Source organism: Capricornis sumatraensis, chromosome 13 (genome assembly GCF_032405125.1).
Source record: "Capricornis sumatraensis isolate serow.1 chromosome 13, serow.2, whole genome shotgun sequence".
NCBI lineage: Eukaryota > Metazoa > Chordata > Mammalia > Artiodactyla > Bovidae > Capricornis > Capricornis sumatraensis.
In genome coordinates this window covers 71,893,427-71,917,542 of record NC_091081.1, presented here as the reverse complement: position 1 = coordinate 71,917,542, position 24,116 = coordinate 71,893,427, and the positions used below count along the sequence as shown (strand labels likewise).

At 38.1% G+C, this 24,116-nt stretch overlaps 1 protein-coding gene across 3 annotated transcripts in view; it reads right to left on the bottom strand.

Moving 5' to 3' along the window:
• Positions 1-23,082, bottom strand: part of STXBP5 (syntaxin binding protein 5) — a 163,752-nt gene extending 140,670 nt beyond the window's left edge. For all 3 annotated transcript variants that reach the window (XM_068984863.1, XM_068984864.1, XM_068984865.1), the window contains exons 1-3: positions 22,927-23,082; positions 21,598-21,695; positions 352-433 (exon numbers count right to left, since the gene is read on the bottom strand). In XM_068984863.1, coding sequence (XP_068840964.1) covers positions 352-433; positions 21,598-21,695; positions 22,927-23,082 — 336 coding nt within the window. The remainder of the gene's footprint in view (positions 1-351; positions 434-21,597; positions 21,696-22,926) is intronic.
• Between the last annotated feature and the right edge of the window lie 1,034 nt (positions 23,083-24,116).

The following is a 24,116-nucleotide window of genomic DNA, read 5'->3' as shown; positions in this document are numbered from 1 at the left end:
AGAAGTACATTTTGTTATTTATAATAAGATCAATCTTTGAAAAAAATTAATGCAGATTTTTATAAGTTACATAACTTTCAATATCTGTGGAATAAAATTTAAATCAAGCACATTGTACCAAAAAGATCTTACCTTATGTCATTCTATTTTCAACACTCTTTAGAGAAACATCTTACATTATTTATGTAATTGTCCACGATGATGCCTTAAAGTGAATTACTATTAGCACTGGCCTACAAGAAATTTGGTTTTACTCAAATATTAAAATATAATTGCATGCAAGAATTCTGAAAGATGGGATATGGCCCTATTTCATAGGTAAGCAAAGAGAGATTAAAGCAACTCACTAACCTCATTTATCAGGAACTGAAGCTGAATTACCGCAGCTCCACTGTCATGTTGGCAGTAACATTCTACTCCCGGACGACCAAAGCTGTCATGAATTTCATTAAGGAGTTTATGGTATGTGTGGGCTTTTTATAGCAATTGATAAAGTTATATAACAGACAAATATTTCCTTGGCCTGATATTCAATACAAGCTATTTACTTAGGCTGAGATTTAGAATTAGATTATGCATCGATCTAATCAGCTACTTTCTGTTGATAGTCAGAAATCTCAGAGATTTCAGATCTAAAAGAAATAAGACAGCTATCTCTTCTAGAAAAAAAAGTTAAAAACAGCAATATACAGAACCAAGCTACATATATTTAATATGCTTTATTCTGGCCCTAGTCTTTTTCTTTCATTTAAAGTGAAAGGTAGTTGATCTATAGAGCACCCAATTTTTCCCAAGTCACTAAACAAATCTGAAAAGTAGACGTATGTCATTCTGGAATACTGCTTTTAGAAACAACTATCTTTTCTCTAGTATTTTTATTCCTGTACTGTCATTTTTAAATACCATAGGCTAAAAATATAATGAAGAACCACATAAATATGTTTGTAACTGTGGCAAGTTATATCACCAATGAATGCTATCAGTCTCTTACAATATACTAGAATACAGATTAAAATGTAAATATCTATTAATTCCATGTAATAACAGGAAACGGAGAGCATTTTCTGTATGTCGGGCATTATATTAAACTTAGTATACATATTAATTCATTCAATCCTCACAACCATTAAGAATATAAAACATCCCTCATATAAACATATAAGGGGGCTTCCCAGGTGACGCTAGTGGTAAAGAACCCTCCTGCCAATGCAAGAGACATGAGATGTGGGTTCGATCCCTGGACTGGAAGATCCCCTGGAGGAGGGCACAGCAACTTAATCTAGTATTCTTGCCTGGAGAATCCCACGGACAGAGGAGCCTGGCAGGTTAGAGACCATAGGGTCTCATACAGTCAGACACAACTGAAGTGATAGCACACATACAGATAAGGAAACTGAAGCACAGAGAAAATGACTTCTCTCAAGTCACAACTAGAAAGTATAGCTGAGATAACGCTACACTGATATTCCTTTTTTGTCAATTTATCTTACCTTCTAATTCTGAACTCCAATGTATTCTTTTTAAAATGTTGCAATCTTTGTACCTTAGATACATTTAGTCTCAATTTGTCTACAGCTTACCTATCAAAGGCTTTCCCTTCAGTTCAGTTCAGTCACTCAGTCGTGTCCAACTCTTTGCGACCCCATGAATTGCAGCACGGCAGGCCTCCCTGTCCATCACCAACTCCCGGAGTTCACTCAGGCTCACGTCCATCGAGTCAGTGATGCCATCCAGCCATCTCATCCTCTGTTGTCCCCTTCTCCTGCCCCCAATCCCTCCCAGCATCAGAGTCTTTTCCAATGGGTCAACTCTTCACATGAGGTGGCCAAAGTACTGGAGTTTCAGCTTCAGCATAATTCCTTCCAAAGAAATCCCAGGGCTGATCTCCTTTAGAATGGACTGGTTGGATCTCCTTGCAGTCCAAGGGACTCTCAAGAGTCTTCTCCAACACAACAGTTCAAAAGCATCAATTCTTCGGCGCTCAGCCTTCTTCACAGTCCAACTCTCACATCCATACATGACTACTGGAGAAACCATAGCCTTGACTAGATGGACCTTAGTCAGCAAAGTAATGTCTCTGCTTTTCAATATGCTCTATCTAGGTTGGTCATAACTTTTCTTGCAAGGAGTAAGCGTCTTTTAATTTCATGGCTGCAATCACCATCTGCAGTGATTTTGGAGCCCAAAAAAATAAAGTCTGACACTGTTTCTACTGTTTCCCCATCTATTTCCCATGAAGTGATGGGACCGGATGCCATGATCTTCGTTTTCTGAATGTTGAGCTTTAAGCCAACTTTTTCACTCTCCTTTTTCACTTTCATCAAGAGGCTTTTGAGTTCCTCTTCACTTTCTGCCATAAGGGTGATGTCATCTGCATATCTGAGGTTATTGATATTTCTCCCAGCAATCTTGATTCCAGCTTGTGTTTTTTCCAGTCCAGCGTTTCTCATGATGTACTCTGCATAGAAGTTAAATAAGCAGGGTGACAAAATACAGCCTTGACGAACTCCTTTTCCTATTTAAAACCAGTCTGTTGTTCCATGTCCAGTTCTAACTGTTGCTTCCTGAGCTGCATACAGGTTTCTCAAGAGGCAGGTCAGGTGGTCTGATATTCCCATCTCTCTCAAAATTTTCCACAGTTTATTGTGATCCACACAAAGGCTTTGGCATAGTCAATAAAGCAGAAATAGATGTTTTTCTGGAACTTTCTTGGTTTTTCCATGATCCAGTGGATGTTGGCAATTTGATCTCTGGTTCCTCTGCCTTTTCTAAAACCAGCTTGAACATCAAAGGCTTTAATATCTACCTAATCCTACCAGTCATCTTTGTTTCTGGAGTAAACCAACAATATACCTGACCTATGACATATGCCAGACACTTCCTGCACAGCTACACTCGTGGTTCTTGTCCAGACAAGTATCAACCAGCAAGACTCCTGAAGAGGAACTTCAAAAGATGAGGCTGTTTGACTGGGAGCAGAGTCTCTGAATACAGACATGATCTCTGAATGTAGACATGACCCTCAAGGTGAGTAGACGTGACCCTCAAGGTGAGTAGACATTGAATCCTGTCTCAAATGACCATTAAGACATTGGGTCCATACCATCAGGTTCCTGAAATTTGGTCCTGTCCAAAGCCATTTTGCATAGATCAAGTATGCTCACAGATATTTTAGACAGGACCAAATTCAATAAGCTTTTGGCATGGACCAAATATCTTATGAATGTTTTAGATAGGCCCAGATGTCCTACAGGGAATTCTCTAAGAAAGCAATGGGTGGGGGGGAGGGGGAGAGAGAAATATTTACAGGAATAAGTAATATAATAAAACTAGCTATTAATGAAGAATAATCAGGAAGATATATGTAAGGACAAGGACACATAAGCAGAAACAAAGATCTACTAGATCTAGGAGAATCTTTTATACTACCGTACCAAATTTAAATTCAAAATAAGCATTCATTCAGTTGCCTAAACGGTTTTATACACACACACACACACACACAAACACATATATGTCGTTGGTAATGGAGGGAGTAAAGAAGTAAATGCATCATTAGTATCATCATAGCAGCTAACATTTGTTGAAAACAATGTGTCAAGCACTATACATGTATCACCTCACAAAAAGCACCCTCTATTATAAGCAACATTTTTACAAATGAGGAAACTTATACGCAAGGTTAAATAAGTTACCCAAAGCCATAGAGCTAGTTAGTAAGGAAGCTGGGGTTTGAACTCATGCAGTCTATTAATAACTCCAGGACATACACAGAGACACAAACACGAACACACCATCATCAAACCTCACTTCCCAGAAAGAAAGGACCAATTTTCACATCTAAACATCACCTGACTTATTTCAAGTCATTTAAAAACTGAGAATATAGAGGAAACACTTATAGTTGAGACTAGGAAAGTCAGACTAATCTGAAACAATAAAACCAGACCAAATGTAACTTTTAGTAGCAAGTAAATACCATAAAACCAATAAAGGTTTGAAAGCCCTCCTTACAGCCTACCTAGGCTTTTAAGAGTTTCAGGTAATAGGAATATGGTGATCTTCTCTCTTCACTCCCAGAACCTGCAATAGTGTTTGGCACATAGCAGGCATTTAATAAATATCTATGAATGAATGACTTTATAAAATCTAAGAAACCTGTTTACGTCCTGTCATATCTGCTTAGGTAAAATTAAGCTCATTTTCCAGAAAGTCAACCAAAAGTACAGGATACTAGAAACACGTTCAAAGTTCTTATTTCTATCAGGAGACAAGACTAGATTGTCTTTAGGGGCAATTATAGCTCAAAATTCAAGGAAATCTATATTTCCAGCCTATTCATTTGACCTTCCAGTCATTTGTTAGGTCGGTATTACAATCATAGCAATAGCTCCTCTTATTGCTGCTTCTTTCTTCTGGGATTTTTCCACTGTACTGTCAGCAAAATAGAATAGAAAATGGTAAAAGAAGCAGGCAACGGGACCTCAGCCAATCTCACGTTCTGAAAGAATAATTCCTCAGCAAACTTCACTACCGTCATTGCCACTATGCGCTATACACATGCTTGGACAACCTCTGCTTTTATGAAGAGTGTGGTAATGATCAGTGCTACATAAAGTACTTAGTAAACTATTAAGATCTTTTAATTATTTATCTTCTTAAAGAATCTGTTCATCAATTCCTGTCAACCAAGAAAAGGTCAAAGAAAGTATCAGTATTGTTCCAACAGCAACAGAAGTGACATATTCAATTTTGCAACCAGAAACAGAAGACTCAAGTATTAATACAGTAGAAAGCAACTGGAGGACTTTGATATCCTGTGCAGTATCGGAAAATACATTTATATGCTGCAAAGTTTAAAACGAGGGTGTAGATAACCATATTTTTCATGAACTCATAAATTAGTAACTAATAAATTATCCCATGTTTAATTATGTAACATTCTGTGAATGTAACTTTGAGCAGATATTCTGCCAACAAACCCAGAAAGACTTTTAAGAGTAAACTGTTCTTCCCTGATGCCATTAAAAACAGTAAGCCCAGGCGCAGCATTTGAATCCATCAAAAAGCCAGAAGATTTCCACTAACTTCTGTTACCACTTCTTTTAGTACATCCTTAGACTTTCAGCAAACAGGGTAATTCATACTTCTTCAAGGATTCCAGTAAGACTTCAAGGTGTCTACTCTGAACCAGCATACTCTTCTGTGAAGAAAAGGTCAGTGGATGATTTTTTACTTTTAATGGCCTAAGTCTTCAACTGTAATGTGATTATTTCTCAGTAACAAAGATAAATTCCAAATACCGCCATAGTGTGGTCAAAGAATATTGACAAAAGGATTCCGAAAATGAAAAGAGAATGAGCTTTAGCCTACCATTTACTCTGTGTGAACATAAACAAATCATGTTGCATGTGAAAGCTTTCAATTCTGTTATTCTGTACTGTTATGAGGAATAAATGGGGCAACAAATAAAAGGGCAAACAATACATACAATCTGTTCTCAAAGAAAGTTCTAAAAGGTAGCAGATAACCAGAAAAAAAAATGGGAAATATGCAAACTGAACCGTGATAACTAAGACAACCTATGTGGGCTGCAGCGTTCTCACCTGTGAACCGTGCCCCTGCCTGCCTCATCTGATCGGTTTAAGCATCACCTGCAAATCTAAGATTAGACTTTCCAACCTCTTAATCAGACTCCATGGTCTTTCACTACCGTTTCTCATGTCCAGTGATACACTGCTAGGAAGATGAGTAAGGCACACCCAGAATTCCAGTTCCTTTTCACCTTCATAAATACTCCGTACCTCAGTTTCACAGCAATGTCTCCAAAGGCAATGACAGAACAAAGTGTCAGCTTGTTTCCTCATGGTTATACCACAAATCTCAAGATGTTATGACTGCTTTAAAATGACATCCTCTCTACATACACTGTATTGAATGTGTTTCTTATCTACCATTTGCCTCACAAAGAGTACTATTACCCTGTCTACCAAACATTTAACCAGTCTTTAATTCTGGCTCTACATCATAAGCAGCCACGAACAATTACAACAAAAAAGAAATTACAAATGTCAAACTCCATGCCAGACTCACTAAATCAGAATTTTCTATCTAGAGTGGAAATCTAAGCACATGTTTGGGCATTGTTTTATTTCATTTTTTCCCTCCAGTGCCACAAATCATTCTAATGTGTAGCCATGGCTGAGAAAAACTGGAAAACCTTGTGGCAAAAGCATAATTAAGCATTATCTTCTATGAAATTTATATAGATACACACACACATAGACACAAGGTATTTATTTATATATGAATAATTACTCTGGCCATCTGATGCGACGAGCTGACTCACTGGAAAAGACCCTCATGCTGGGAAACATTTAAGGCAAAAGGAGAAGGGCGTGGCAGAGAATGAGATGGTTAGCATCACCAATTCAATAGACATGAATCTGAGCAAACCCCAGGAAACAGTGCAGGACAGAGGAGCCTGACCTGCTGCAGACAACAGGGTCACAAAGAGTGAGACACAACTTAGTGATTAAAGAACAACAAATTAAACTGTTTCATTTGAAAAAAAAATCTGAAAAATTATGAATCCCCTTAATCTCATTGTAGGTCTTACTTTTTAAACTTCTAAAAATTTGCTACTTCCATTTGAACTAGTTCTAATCAACTTGATAGGTTTAAGATAGGGAAGAATATTTCATTTTGTATTTTATGACCTTTGAATATATTTACAATACTAAAATTTTTGTCAAATAGCAATTATTTCCACTTTTATAGTACAGTACCTCTAACTTTATAGTTTCATTGACTTGACAAACATCAATTTAAACACCTTTTTAAAAATTAAAGATCATGTATTTTTCACCTATGAAAATTAATACAGACTTCTGATTTCTGGTCCAGCACATAAGACACTTGCAAGTTGTCATTTCATCCTAACAACAAATAAAAAGCTGAACAAATGAAAGATCAACAACTTATCTTAGATTTAAAAGAATTCACAGGCAAATGACTGCTCCCAAAACTGCAGAGACAGGCCAGTACAGAGAAGAACAACATACCAAAACAAACCGACCAGCAGACACATTTGCAGGAATCAGTGCTGGGGCACAGAAACCTCGATTACACTTGATGATGAACTGCTAGAGGCTTAACGTAGCCAAGTTTGAGAGAAACCCCAGGTGGACCCAGTCAAGGGGAGAGGGGATTTCCCACACTTCTGTGCGTTTCACCTCCAAGAGCTCTACTATGTTCTGTCTGAGAAAAATGCCCTCTTGGAAAGGGAAAGGCAACCATTTTAAAATATACCGGAGTGTTCTGTTCATAACAAGGTCTACCCTTGGGAGCAATAAACAGAGCCTAAACTGCTCGGGGTTTATCAGAGCCTAACTGGCCTGAAGGAAGGGAAATCACCTTCAGCCCTCTCCAGCCACCCTAACTCCTTTGGCAGAAATGGCAGGAGCAGGGAATTGAGAACAGTTGAGACGTTCACAGTCCAGAAGCACAGGCTCATAAAAAGACTACGATCTACACACAGGCCTACAGAATGCTTCTCCTCCCCTTACCACCAAAAATTAATCTAGACACAGACCTTACATCCTTCATAAAAATGAACTCAAAATGGATGGCAGACCTAAATGTAAAATGTCAAACTATCAAATTCTTATAACATAGGAGAAAACCTAGATGACTTCACATACATCCAAGGCACCATTCATTAAAGAAAAAAAAAATAATGATAAACAGGACTTAATTTAAAACTTCTGCTCTGTAAAACACAGTATCAGAGAATAACAAGACAAACCACAGACTTGAAGAAAAAATTTGCAAAAGATGACTGATAAAGGACCATTATCCAAAATATATAAAGAACTTCTAAAATTCAACAATAAGCAAACAAACAACCCAATTAAAAATGAGCCAAAGACCTTAAGAGACACTTCACCAAAGAAGATATACAGACGGCGTATAAGCATATGAAAAGATGCCACACACAGGTCACTGGAGGAATGCAAATTAGTACAAGGAGATATTACTACAAATGTATTGGAAGAGCCAAAATTCAGAACCGACAACACCGAATGATGATGATGACATGCGGTCAAATAGCTCTTGTTCACTGCTGGGTGGGAATACAAAATGGTACAGCCACTGTGGAAGACAGTTTGGCAGTTTCTTATAAAACTAAACATACTCATACAATCTAGTAGTCTTATTCCTTGGTATTTACCCAAAGGAGGTGAAAATTTATATCCACACATAAAACCATGCATGGATGTGTATACCTATTTTTTCAAAACTTGGAAGCAACTAAAGATGTCCTTCAGTAGGTGAATGGATAAATAAACTGCAGTACATTTGGCCAATGGAATAATATTTAACAAAAAAAAAGAAATGAGTTATCAACTATTAAGAGATAAGGAAAACTCAAATGCATATTACTGAATGAAAGATGATCTAAAAAGGCTGCTGACTATGACACCAACTATATAACATTCTGAAAAAAAAGGCAAAATTATGGAAACAGTAAGATCACTGGTTACCAAGAGGTACGGGAAGGGGAGAGATGAATAGGTAAAGTGCAGAAAATGTTTAGGGCAGTGAAACTATTCTGTATGATGCTATAAAGGTGGATACGTGTCAATATCCAGTTGTCAAAACCTACTGTATGTATAAGACCAAGAAGGAACCCTTACGTAACTATGGACTTTGAGTGACAATGTGTCAGTCTAGGTTCATCAACTGTAACAAATGTATTGCTCTGGGGGGGATGCTGACAATGGGGGAGTCTGTGCCAAATGGAAATAGAGATATATAGGAAAGCTCTGTACTGTCTGTTCAATTGTGCTGTGAAGCCAAAACTGCTCTGAAGAGTAAAGTCTACCAAAAAAATTAATACGTTAAGAAGTGAAACTAGCCACACTCTCATAAAGGTGGACGTAATTTTTACTTCTTACTCACAATGCTAACATTCTGCTAGTCTGCTACCTAAGCAAAACTATATTGTGCACTATTTCTACAGTAAAACAAAATGTTAAAATTAACCACGAAAGATACACAGGTCAACATTTAAAACTCTCTTAACACAATTTTTAGTAATTTATAGTAAATGTCCAATGTGTTTGACTGCTTTTCTTGTGAGTGACACATTAACTCAAAGTGACTGCAGCGTCTAGACTAAAGTATAATTACAGCATAGTGCTTGTGCTCAGTCACATCTGACTCTGTGACCCCATGGACTGTAGTCTGCCAGGCTCCGCTAACCATGGAATATTCCAGGCAAGAATACTGGAGTGGGTTACCATTTCCTACTTCCGGGGATCTTCCTGACCCCAGGGATTTAACCCGTGTCTCACATCTCCTACACTGACAGGGGGATTCTTTTCCACTAGTGCCACCTGGGAAGCCCCAATTATAGCATTAACTGGTTGAAATAGGTCTCGAGCTACATCGTCCACTATTGTTTTGAATGAGAATTTATTATTTTTGAACAGAGTGGTTGAAAAATATCCACTTATTATTTACAGCTTTGGAGTTAGGACTATCTCTAAAGGGGTCAAAATAAATGATATTTACTATCACAGGCAGTTCTTTAGAATGGCTTTTGATACATAAATATACTTTCAAATGAACCATTTGTTCAGTCATCTGTGAAATACAGTCATAAATAATCGTGGTCTGGGTTAAAGAAACAAGAAGGAACATACATTCTCACGTATCAAGTAACAGTCTTTACCCAGCATTCATTCTCAGATGCTTAATGGTTAAGTTCTTAAGTATGTATGACCAAGTGAATTTTAGAATAAAAACAAAACACATTATGAAAAATAGAGTACAAAGACTACAAATATGGAAAATCTGTTTCAATACTTTTTGTCCCTTTCAAAAGACAAAATATATATATATTAATATATATATATTATACACACACACACACAAAAGGAAAGCAATTTGGCAGAAAGTACTGCAATAGTTGATGCCACTAGATTTAGTCACGTTTGGCAGAGTACTGTTGTGAAAAAGCCGAGGTAACTGCTATTACTACAAAAGATTATGTACTTTCAAGAAAAGGTAGGATTAATCACTCTTCAACAGACAACCTCACCAGGAAAAGCTTCAAAAGTTCTAGACAGCCCTTACTGAAAGGGAAACACAACCAAAAACTGTTATAAAAACATTCCTAGTTAAAAAAATAAACATTATTCAATAGTAACTATGTATAATTTCTAAGTCTACATTATTTTGCAAACAGCATCATGTGCTTAGCAAATTCTTATTTCCCAATGAAGACTGTATTGAAGTCAAAAGCATTAGCTAATTTTTTTTCTTTGTATTCATGCCCAGATTAAGGGAATGGTAATCTAGATCAATGTTCGTTTTTACATCACAGCACCAGTAAAAATACACAGTATGTTCAGTATGTCATCATTTCATTTGTCTTTATATAATAACCTTTAGACACCAGTTGGAAAAGTGAAACTAAGTAGAAATTAGCTTTATTTACTGAATAAAGTTTGTAGTTACTGCTAGGAAAAAGTTATATAGACAGCGAACAATGATAAAAATTTTTCAAAGTAGATATAATTTTTCAATTTAAGTACCATGTATATTCATTCCAAGAAAAGGCGAGGAACCTATCTGACTCTTAAAGAAGGTAACCACGCACATAAATTTACGTCTAAGAGCTTTATGGGTTTTTGTTGTTAATACATTTTTTCAGGTTTTCTTCCACAAATGAAAATGATTTATTTTTCATCAAAATTTGCAGACATCTAAGAAATCAAGCATCATGACGAACAAAGCTAGTGGACGTGATGGAATTCCAGTTGAGCTGTTTCAAATCCTGAAAGATGATGCTGTGAAAATGCTGCACTCAATATGTCAGCAAATTTGGAAAACTCAGCAGTGGCCACAGAACTGGAAAAGGTCAGTTTTCATTCCAATCCCAAAGAAAGGCAATGTCAAAGAATGCTCAAACTACTGCACAATTGCACTCATCTCACACGCTAGTAAAGTAATGCTCAAAATTCTCCAAGCCAGGCTTCAGCAATACGTGAACCATGAACTTCCAGATACTCAAGCTTGTTTTAGAAAAGGCAGACGTACCAGAGATCAAATTGCCAACATCCGATGTATCCTCAAAAAAGCAAGAGAATTCCATAAAAATATCTATTTCTGCTTTATTGACTATGCCAAAGCCTTTGACTGTGTGGATCACAAGAAACTGTGGAAAATTCTAAAAGAGATGGGAATACCAGACCACCTAACCTGCCTCTTGAGGAATCTGTATGCAGGTCAGGAAGCAGCAGTTAGAACTGGACATGGAACAACAGACTGGTTCCAAATAGGAAAAGGAGTACGTCAAGGCTATATATTGTCACCCTGCTTATTTAACGTGTATGCAGAGTACATCATGAGAAATGCTGGGCTGGAAGAAACACAAGCTGGAATCAAGATTGCTGGGAGAAATATCAATAATCTCAGATATGCAGATGACACCACCCTTATGGCACAAAGTGAAGAGAAACTAAAAAGCCTCTTGATAAAAGTGAAAGAGGAGAGTGAAAAAGTTGGCTTAAAGCTCAACATTCAGAAAACAAAGATCATGGCATCCGGTCCCATCACTCCATGGGAAATAGATGGGGAAACAGTGGAAACAGTGTCAGACTATTTTTTTGGGCTCCAAAATCACTGCAGATGGTGACTGCAGCCATGAAATTAATAGACGCTTACTCCTTGGAAGAAAAGTTATGACCAACCTAGACAGCATATTCAAAAGCAGAGACATTACTTTGTCGACTAAGGTCCGTCTAGTGAAGGCTATGGTTTTTCCTGTGGTCATGTATGGATGTGAGAGTTGGACTGTGAAGAAGGCTGAGTGCCGAAGAATTGATGTTTTTGAACTGTGGTGTTGGAGAAGACTCTTGAAAGTCCCTTGGACTGCAAGGAGATCCAACCAGTCCATTCTGAAGGAGATCAGCCCTGGGATTTCTTTGGAAGGAATGATGCCAACGCTGAAACTCCAGTACTTTGGCCACCTCATGTGAAGAGTTAACTCATTGGAAAAGACTCTGATGCTGGGAGGGATTGGGGGCAGGAGGAGAAGGAGACAAAAGAGGATGAGATAGCTGGATGGCATCATGGACTCGATGGACATGAGTCTGAGTGAACTCCGGGAGTTGGTGATGGGCAGGGAGGCCTGGCGTGCTGCGACTGATGGGGTCGCAAAGAGTCGGACACGACTGAGTGACTCAACTGAACTGAAGAAATCACAAACCTTAACAAAATGTTTACATTCATTTCTATTTTTAGAAGTATCTAAATGCTCCTACTTATCTCAATATAAGATTAATGAAAATATTAAGAAAAAACTACAAATATCAATATATTTTAAATTAAAATTAGGAAGAAAAGGTCTCAAACAAGCTGAATACTTCAATAATAGAACTGATGACTGAACTGTCCCCAAAGGATGCCTGATAAGTCATCTTCATTATCATAGTAATTATAATTGACCAGAAAAATAATGCATCTTTCACAGGGTCAAAAAAAACTTATGAAAATAAATTAACTTGGTATATAATGGTACCATGTATCATTGGTTCTTCACAGTATTTTTCTATTTATGACTAAAAGATTAAATTTGAGTGTCCAAGTGTAATTTATGAGACTTAACTATAAAAATCTCTGTAGTCATTCCTTCCTGAACATTCCTCCGTAATTTAAAAGCAAGGAAGCTGAATAAACTGGAGTGGGTTTATTGCCTTCTCCAGAGGATCCTCCCAACCCAGGGACTGAACTTGGATCTCCTGCATTGCAGACAGATTCTTTACTGTCTGAGCCACCCAGGAATCCCAATAATTCCTTCCTGAGCATTCCTCCCTAATTTAAGAGCAAGGAAGCCTAATAAACTAGGGCAAGGGTTGGCAAACTTCAGCTTGCGGGCTGAATCTAGCCCACTGCCTGATTTTATAAATAAAGTTATATAGTGAAGTATCTACATTCTTTCCTGCAAATACTGTCTATGCTGCTTTTGTGCTACACAAGCAGAGTTGAGTTGCTGGGTCAGAGATGATAAAGCCAAAATGTTTACTACCTAGCACTTTACCAAAAAAAATTGCTGACTCCTGAATTAAAGATTTAGATCTTCATTACTTCATTTGCATGTACACATACACTCATCTTTTATATGATCTTTAGTAGAGACCATACTAAGCTAATCATTTAAGAATCTGCATCTTCCTTCTGTTTTGATTTTATAATTGTATACTGACCTCCGTCCAAATTTCTGAACTTTTCATAAGGCAGAGGATATTGGTTGATTCTAATTTGCACTGCTTTGGACTCTACTGCATCTTCTCATAACATTTCTGACAGTTAATAAATTCCTAAAGGCCTATTTTTAGATAATGACTATATCATATTACATATAAAAGGATGGTAATATAGAAATTTAGATTTTCAATGGTGAAGTAAGAAAAAGATGGCTACATGAGAAGTAGGCATGAAATTAAAACCAAAAATACATCACAAAAACAAAAGCACTCAGCTTTAAAGAATTATTTAATGGGGGAAAAAAAAAAAGATTCTAGACTTAAGGAATCATTAAACACATGGCCCACTGTGGAGCACTAGTAGTAAGGAGTCACTGTGTCAATGATTCTTTCCCCTAACCCTCCTTCCACTCACGCACTCCCCCCGACCAAGAAACAAAAGTAACACATTGAATGGAGCGATTAACAAAATTCAAAATTTCTTTAAAATGAATGCAAAAGAGTGAGAGATTAAAGCAACTGGGATCACCAAATCCAGAAGTAGATGACTACTCTTTAAATTCTTCAAAAATGTTAAAAGTTGTAATAATGATATATGGAAGATAACTAACTTGTCTTTCCTCTTTGATGTTACAAATAAAAATCAGAAATGGGTTCAAATTAAAAGTACAAGACATTATATGGAAGCCTGAACATTTTCATAGTAAGAAGTCTGAGTATTTAAATCTGAAGGTACTATTTTCTTCTTAGAGTGACTTATCTCACAAGTGATTAAGGCAAGGGAGATATATCAAGTACCTTTTGGTAGTCTTTTGACGATGATAGTTTTATGAACTCTGTTTATTTAATAGAAATCAAGTCAGCTACTCTGTTCTACTTCCTCCAAAGTTTTATACTACTATATTATGTTTAACAAAAGGTATTCAAATATTAAAGGTATGCTTAGTTGCTCAGTCGTGTCTCAGTCTTTGGGACCCCATGGACTATAGCCCACCAGGCTCCTTTGTCTATGGGGATTCTCCAGGCCAAGAATACTGACTGGAGTGGATTGCCATGCCCTCCTCCAGAGGATCTTCCCAACCCAGGGGTAGGATCCAGGTCTCCCGCACTGCAGGTGGATTCTGTACCATCTGAGCCACAGGGAAGCCCAGGAATACTGGAGTGGAGTGAGACAATCCCTTCTCCAGGGGACCTTCCTGACCCAGTAATCAAACCAGGGTTTCCCGCATTGTAGGTGGATTCTTTACTAGCTGAGTTACCAGGGAAGCCCCAAATTTAAAAGATAGTATACAGGCAAAGGTCCTTTTCTCTGTTATCATTTTGCTATATCCTTAAACAGACATCTGTTTAGTTCAAACCAAAGACATTTCATTGATCCACAATCTTAAAATACCTTCCAATGATGATAATGCCAAATCAGGACGGATATTCTCATTTAAACATTACAAATCAATGCTGACACTCTGATTATTAATTTCCTTCTTGTAAATAAGGTGTCACTCCCAATGCATGAAGTTAAAGTCAAAGAAAGACAACCAAAGCTTATCTTTTTTTTAAAGTATAATCACCACTATAGTTCACTTATTTACATGTACATTGCTAGTTATTACTATTCCAAGTACTATACAATTACCAGATTTGCTATTCAAATTACATGCTAGCAAGTCAATGAAATTAGTCTCTATTAAATTTCTTATATAAAATTTAATTAAATCATATAATTAGGAACCCAGCATTATTTTTAAGTAATCTCATTTTAATTTTACAACCTGACCACTAACACTCAAGAAAGGAAAGCAAACTTTGTTAACAATATTAAAAATTCCCTAACTTTCCCATGTCATCTTGAGCACTTACTGATTATACAAGGAAAAGCAACAATTCACCATCTTATTCAATGTGAGCTGTTGTTTCAACAATAAAAGAAAATGTTATTCCTTGCTCCCTTTTGTAAACAAAAGATTACAACTCTGTATCTGCTGACTTATGAATGCAGTCAATGGGTACAAAGTAAAGGAACCCACAATGGAAGTGAGTCCAACACTTCACCCTCTGTAACAGGTACTCAGAACAACCAATCAGAAGATACTCTAGACAGAGGTGGTCCACAGCATTCCCAAATCCTCTGCAGAAATTCAAGATCATAGAGCTGGAAGGACTCTTAGAAATCACCAATCCCTATTTTCTAGTTTTACAGAGAAGGAAACTAGAAGCCTAGAGATTTTAATTGGTTTATCCAAAATTAGCCTGAAGACCAGAGCATAAACTTTTAATGAGGTAAGTCCTCCAACATTCCTTTACCTTTCTCCACCAGAATGGCAAAGTCAGGTTATAATTTTAAAAACAAATTATACTAAAAAAAAAAAAAAGGAAAACAAAGAGAATACCTAACAGAAAAAAAAAAAAAAAAAAGCCTATCTTACTTAAAGCCTAAAGTGCTTACCAACCACAAATTTGATTCACCAGTAACTAACATATCCCTTTTCAGTTCCATTCACATTCTATCATACTTTTTTTCCCCCTCCACAAGAAATTCATTGTAAAATAACTGCTTTCAGGCAGACAGCTTTTCTGGTAGTTTCTAAAGTCAATGTGTCTTTTTTTCCTGCTGCCAAAATCCATGCTGAGAATCACAACCTATAGCTGACACAGTACTCATTCTTCCTTTTATACAAAGTCCTCTTTAATGAGTTAAGAGTTGAGGAATAAAAGTGTTTCAAAGTCCTTGTTTCTCCTCTATAGCTAGAATTTCAAATGACTAGAATTCCTCTATGAACAAAAAGGATGGTGAGGAAGAAGAGTAATAAAAATGTGGTTTTTAAAAAACAGTTTCTAGCTAAACGGTTTCACTTTTAACTACTTTGAACAAAAATTTATTTCCAAATTTTTCCAATATTGTGATTATGTTCTGTAAAATAAATAAGCAGCAAGTCAAACACTGCAATGCTAACTTATTGTACAAAATCTTTAAGCAGTCATTTATCAACCAGTGTGTATAACAAATCTTCACATATTATCTTATCACATCTAAGTAACAATTTTGCAAACCTGTGGTTGAAAGAAACACAACCATCTTTAAAAAGACAAAATAGTACTTTAAGATCTTTTCTTCGAAGACTGTGTCAGCTATAAAAGTAAATGAAATTAAGGCCTTCCTACACAGTGCCTGGCACCGAGTTGCCTCTCAGCAAGTATTTGCTGAAATAAATGAAAGAACTGAAAATTAAAACCACAGGAGAAACTCATAATTATAATAATATCATATTGAACAGTCACTGAAACAGTCACTGGTATGCTCTTAAAAACTATACATTTACATTACTGCATTTAATTCTGATTCTCACTTCATGAGCTAGGAGGGTTATTCCAACTTAACTGGTGGAAGACCTAAGACAGAGTATAGTGGCTCTCAACCAGGAGCATCTGGAAGTGTAAGGGCATCTGGAAGCATGAGGGCATCTGGTCGCACACTGACAGCAGAGGTAACGTAGCATTTAGTAAGCAGGAACCATGGATACCAAACAGACTACAACATCCTGGACAAACCCACACAATTACCAGCCTCAAATGCTAGCATTACTGAGAGACACTGACCGAGAATAAACGGACAAAGCCAAACAGCTAACAGTGACTTCACACTAGCTCAATAACAAAATCCAAGAAATCACTGGGGACCAACCCAAAGGCAATCAAATATAAAACTGTATCCACTTCTTAAGCTAAAATAGGTCTAGGCTACCTTCTCAAAATGGCAAGAGGAATAAACTAAAAAAGATGACATAATTCCAAACTCAATACTACTCTGCCACCTTCTTTATCAAGTTTTCCTTTTCTGTCTTGTAATTGCTTCGGGGCAGTATTTGAACTTTATCTGCAGCTACTCCCTCTAAGATCTGATACAAAGAAATCCTCAAGTCCTTCTCCAGTTCCCATTCTACTTCCCCTGCTTTGGATCCACTTTACTACCCATACGGATTAATAGTGACATACAAAGGTTGCCTTGGTTCTATTTTTTTCATCCATGACACACTGCCCTGCTAATCATCCGAAAGGTCACAGTCTACCTGACAGCATCTCTCTCACACAGCTACAATGATTCCTTACTGAGTAACAGCCAGGCAACTCAGGTTGACACTAAAGTTTTTCCATCAATTGGTTCCTTATTTCTCCCAACTCAATTAGGATCACAATTTCAACCAGTCTCTTTAGTATCCTTCCAAACTACCATAACTCTCTTTTCTCTACTTTTGACTTGTTAGCCTAGAATAATTATCCAACTTCTTTTCTACCATTCTGAATCCTCATCTACTAATGTGCAGAAATGTCAGCAAATGCAATAAATTCAACTGTAGTTTCACTTTGTGTTATGCCAGTAGCTGCTGCTGCAGCTAAAATGCTTCAGCCGTGTCTTTGCAACCCTATGGACCATAGCCCACCAGGCTCCTCCGTCCATGGGATTCTCCAGGCAAGGATACTGGAGTGGGTTGCCATGTCCTCCTCCAAGGGATATTTCCCACCTAGGGAATGAACCTGCATCTCTTATGTCTTCTACATTGGCAGGGATGTTCTTTCTCTAGCACCACCTGGGAAGTAGACCCCTAAATAATTCTAATTTCAACTATGTGTAGTTTTAATCCTTGAAAGTAAGGAACATTTTCACTTCTTTTCCCCATTCAGGACAATATATAACTACTTAGAATCAAAAAGTTGCTTCTTGAAGAAATCATCTAATACAGCACCTTCATTTTAAAAGTAAGGAAAAAAACCTAACTCAAGGACACATAATTCTTTAGTGGCAAGACATGAACAAGAGATAAGGGCACAATTCATAATCAAATGTTAACACTTAGTAAGTGCTTATTAAATGAACTCCAATGTACAGAAAGCCTTTTGTAACTCTGCATTCAATAACTTTACACTGAAATTTGAAAGACAGGTCTACACCTTATCAAAGCAGACACTGCCGACCATGTTTTCCACAAGTCAGGAAGACAAAAATGAGGTCCTTTGATAAGTTTGATACTTAAAAAACTCATGAGTTTTTACAAAACTTCAGTAAATTTTCCATTTTTTGGCACAGTCCTTGAAATATTCGTATGTAAAATGACCTCACTGTGTTTAGGAAAAAATACCTTAAAAATAAGATCAGGGTAGACCATGGTTACAACAGACTATGATCCAATTCAAAATTATACTAGTAAACCAGGAGTCTAGATAAGGACAATGGCAGCATTCCTAGCAATGCCTTCATTCTTCAGTTAGAACCTTTTTTCTCCCTTTTCGGTGTTCCATTTGGGGACAGATGATTATTTTATCCCAACAGTTCTGATGCCTAGATTACTTGGAAGAAGCAAACTGCACCCTCTTCTACATGGCAAGAGGAGAATTAAGATAATTAAATCATTACTATGACTTGGCATATAAAATTATGCTCTCCTGCTTCCTATCAGTAAGTTCACTCCAACTTCATATTCACTCTCCAGAAGCCAAGAAGGCTGAACATAAAGCACGTTTATATAATTAGATTAGTCATTCGCTATACGTTAATGCTGCAAATACATTCAATTTATCTTGCATCATTATTGGTTAGATACTATTTAAGGATTCAGATTTCCACAGTTCTTATCTACAAACATTAGATATCAGATATAAATTCCATATTTTATTCCTAATCTCAAAACAGTACTTAATATAGTCCTTCAACATTTAGGAAGATATTCTATTAGTTAAATTAGATATCCAATTCAAATTCTAACAGCCCAATCCCACTTTTAAAAATCTCCTACTCTGCTCCACAGTTAAATGAAAGTAAAGACTTTGATTTACAAGTATATTTCTGTCCTAAAGACATCTTTTAGAACAAATGTATTATAGGCTATAAGAGTCTAATATGAGAAAAAAACAAAGGACTAAAAGAAACTGAATAAAATAGTGAAAAACATAGCTAGGGCAAAAGAACAGACTTAGAATAAGTCTGCACATTAAATCAATATGGAGCTTGGAAATAAACTATAGCTGCCCAGTTTTCAAAACAAATGGAGAAATGAACAAATTTTAAACCACATATGGTAGAAATTATATAAGAATAAAAAGATCTTAGTCACTTTCTACAAATATAAGCCATAATAAAGCTCATGAGCTTATCTTCCACCTAAACTTGACAGGAGGAATGACTAGGTGGTATTACTGGTAGGCAAACCAATTTATCACTCTGGAATGTTCATATAAATCTCATAAAAGGGAAAGCAGAAATATATTTGATAAATTCCTTCCTTAATTTCATTCTAAATATAGTAAGAAAAGTTCTAAAAAGAATTAAGTGTAAATGTAAATTATAGGTTTCCTTTTCATATAGTATTTAACTATTAAACATGTACAATAGCAAAAGACTGACCTAAGTGATGAGTTTGTACACCTGATCCCTGCTGTCATTTGGCAATTAACATTAGGCCTAACACTTTAACCTCTCCCCTTGCGTATTAATAATATGCTAATTACTCAAATGCATTAGGGGTAAAAAGTCTTGTTTAAGAAAAATATTTGGTTTTATAAAGTCAGCCTTGCTTGCAGTACTTACTATATTAAGTTATAAAAGAAGCAGACTGGCTGTTAAAAACAGTTATGTACATAAAAAAATTGAGACCACATTGGGTCTCAACTGGGAAAACAGTAAAAATTAAACCCACTGAAAAGAAAACCAAAATAATCTAAAAATAACTAATTTAGTTCCACACTTTTCCCCCTTTGAGTCCAGGCGATACTCTCTTTGTGAACAAAAAAAATTGGCTTTTCATTCTGAACAGTCCATCTAGATCAACAACGCACTGCTTTTGCCACTACACAGAGCTGTGCTGGACAACTAGTACCCACACTGCCAAAATTTAAATCCCATCTTCACAAGACTAAAACAGGAACCCTCCACTAGAAGGTTTCCTATTCCACTATAGGAATATCTAAACAAATGAAGTAAAAAATATTTCAGAATCAACTAGATATTTGGACAAGAACCATTTAGACATACCGTCTTAGAAACTCACAAACTGAGATCTAGCCTGGTCAGATATTACCATTTTACTAGGTATGAGAGTACTATTGATATTTACTATGAATGATAGTCTTCACTTAGTAACACAATTCAATGAAAACTTTTGTAAGCATTTTGAACATAGCACATTAATCACAAAGGAAACGAGGCATATCCTGATACCATATATAGCCCTACTTTGAAATGAAGACTTTGAAAGGTAAGGAAATGCAAAATACATGTTAAATCAAACGCAAGCTTCCCACCCCCTCCCCCTTCTCAGGAGGCAGATAAATCTAAAATGTGGAGAGCAGCGTTCCTTGGGTCTCTGTTTATTATCTGGTGTATTTTGCTATTTATTACCAACACATTACCTCACTAATATATAGGAAGCAGATACCCTATTGATGGTGAACAAAGCATTTTCTTTTTAAAATCTTAAGCTTAAGTTTAAAAATAAGGGCAATGTAGGTAAATGTCACAGTAAAAGTAAACACAATTTTACTTCAAGTTTTAATAGTTTGAGAGGAATTGTTAAATATTCTCCATTGTTCAGACTGAAAAAATGATCTCGAAGAATGAGTAGATATTTGGAAAAACATGCTATGATAAAATTATAATTCATGCATAACTAGGAAAAATGTCTATACTTCAGAGTACAGTTAACCTCACAGTATTTACATATACATCACAAATGTAGATCATGATGGGGAAACATATCAAGATAGTATACTTCTCTATTTGCATTATACTAAGAAAATGCTCTAAAACTTCTAGAAAACAGCAACACTTCGTAACTTATAAAATTTACATTTGTTTTCTAATTTTTTTAGATGATCAGGTCAGAAACAAATTCAAATTCAATCTCTAATTCAATAGAATAATAAATAGGTCATAACTGGAACATCTACTATGAACAATATTTTTAAAAAGCAAATAAAATGTGCCTCGTGCAATTGTCTTTAAGCTTCATCCTCAACATAGTCTGTTCAATAGACCACTACTATAAGCAGATATATTTCCCCTTAGAAACTTCTACCTCCTTGCAAAGACAGTAATTATTATTACAAACCTTTAGAACTCTTTTCACATGTTTTTAGCTATGTATAAATTGAGAGTCAAGACACAACAAGGCAACACACAACCTGAACGTATGTATAATCAAGGGGAAAAACAATCACAGGATTTCACATTAATACCTGATCATACCATTTCTTTGGAATTACATAGGAAAAGCAACTAATCAGCAAAGAGAATGACTGGGGAAAAGTTCAATTAAATTAAATGAAAGGATACAGCCTTAAAGCACCAGTCTGAGTTCCCACTGCCAGGATCTTCTGTACAGGATCAAAGGCCAGGGCCGAGGGTTGATAGGGAAATCCATGGCGAACAGTCTAGGCATGGGCAAGTGACATCACAGCAGCCAGGGCAGGAAGCAAAGTTTTAAAACAGAAAAGTCAACAGAGACATTAGAACCTAGAACCAATTAAGAACCTATTATAACTGAAACAAAACACACATACATGCACTGCTATTTAAAAAAAAACTATGAAAACTATGAATTCTACATCACATAAAAACTTATGCAAGTAAAAACTGAAACCAAAAAAAAAAAAATCGGTCCCAGTGTTACATTTCTACTTTCTCATCACAGAGGTACTCTAGAAAAAAATTTAACATTCTTTTTACTCTTATGTCTGAGAATAAATTATTAAAGTTGGCAGTGGTAAAAAATTCTATAAATTCATTTAAAAATGCAATTCATGCTTATTTCAAGTGTGATAACTTCAGCCTTACTTTATTTCTATGTTAAATGCAAGTACGTTTACGGAAACGCTGTCATAATTAATTAAGGATTCAGCAAAGGAATTAGCAAAAATCTATCTCATCATGTTGCAACCGTAACAGAATGAAAATAAATACAGCATCTATTTTTGCATCTTGGTATTAAATCCTTAATTTTAGGCTACTGAAGCAAAAAGTATAATACACACTTAAACTCTGACTTACGAACGCCTGGTATTTATGAAGAAGGCAGGTATTAATACAGACACAAGTTTGTATTTCTCACTGAGCAGCTGGTGAATTAATTCGCTGCATCATTCTTTCTGAATTACACATCACTATGGCAATTGCCGTACAATTAACAGGCAAAAATTCCACTTCTAACTTTTCCACCAAACACAAGGCTAACAAGACCCTGTGATTTCATATGTGAAGTCTCCTACCACATTTTAAGGTGAAAATGAGCCAACATCCAGTTGAACACGTCTATCTTTTTCATAAACAATATTCGTTAGACACTGTTCCCAAAGGAAACTTGGAAGTCGGTGAAAGATCTATCAAAATGCTGGAATATAAACGTCGTTGATTAAGAATACGAATTAAAGGTCAGTATGCTGGAAGCAATCCTGAAATGATTGCCGCATGTGAAAATCAACGAAAAGAGGAGTAAGATGATGTCAATCTCCAAAATAGCCCACCAAGCAAATGTGTGCTGGGGGAGCGAGCCCTTTTATTCGCGGTATTGAGTATTATTGGCGTTCTAACCCTGGCACTCAGGCTTAAAGCCCGAGGTGCCCCTAGAACGACCCCAATTTTCGCGGGGCTGCGCGCTCCGTTCACCTTGCAGAGCTGAAAGTGCTCGGACTGGAGCGTTTCCTGGATCTCGGGCTCCCGGTTCCCAGGTGGGTGCTGCTGCTGCTGCTGCTGCTGCTGCGAGGCCGAGGACGAGCCGGCGGTCAGGCCGTCCAGCACCTTCCTGATGTTGAATTTCCTCATGGTCGCGGCGGGGCTCCCCCGCACCCCGGGAGCCGAGGTAAGGGGCGTCCCCAGGCGGGGGGGAACCGGCCCGGGCCGAGAGCAGCTTCGACCGAGGACGCAGAGGAGCAGGCGCGAGTGGGAGTGTGAGGGGAAGGAGGCAGCTGGGGAGAAGCGAGAGATAATCCGAACAGGAAATGCTGCGACGACGAGAGAGCGCAGCGGCGACCAGAAGCCCCGCCGGCGACCCCTCTCGCTCTGAGGCCGCCGCTTCAGCCGCCGCCGCCGCCGCCGCCTCGCTCCGCGGCCCGGCGGCACAGCAGTGGCGGCGGCGCCCCGAGCCCGCGCCGCCCAGCCTCACCTGGCGGCGGGCTGACTCTGCGCCGCGCCGCCGCCCCGGCTCGCCCCCGCCGCCGCCGCGTCCATGGCCAGCGGCTCCGCCGCTCGCCCGCCCGGGCCCCCGCAGTCCCTCAGCGCTTCCTCCTGCTCCGGATCAGCCGCCTCCTCCTCCTCTTCCTCCCGGGGGTCGCAGGCTCTCCGCGTTCGCCGCTTGGCCTCCTTGCCGCTCAGCGCCGCTGCCCGCCGGGCATCGCACGCAGGGCGCCGGGGTGGGTCCCCGCGCTCTCTGCCTCGCTTCTCCGCGGCTGGTTCGGCCCGCCCTCGCTCGCTCCTTCAGAGCCCCGGCTGCCCTCCTCAGGCACCGCCGTCGCCGCCGCCCGCGGTCCCGCCCGGCCGCTCCCTCCCGTCTGACAGGGCGCCTCGGCACAGGGCACCAACGCCCGCTCCGAGCAGCAGCGGCAGCCGCGATTACAGCGCTGGCCGCGGCGGTGGCGGCAGCTGGGCCTCGGCGGAGCCGGGCTGCTGAGCATGCGCACCGCGCGTACCCACCCCCTCCGCCGTCGGAGTGGAGCTGGGGCTTAAATTATCCTCTGCGAAAATCCCAGACCGTGGCTAAATTTCTCCCATCTCAATCGCCCTGCCAGTGGATGCAGCTGGTTCTCCTGCAGCTGGGGTAGTAAAAATGTTGATGACTACCAAGCAGCAGGAAACCTTTA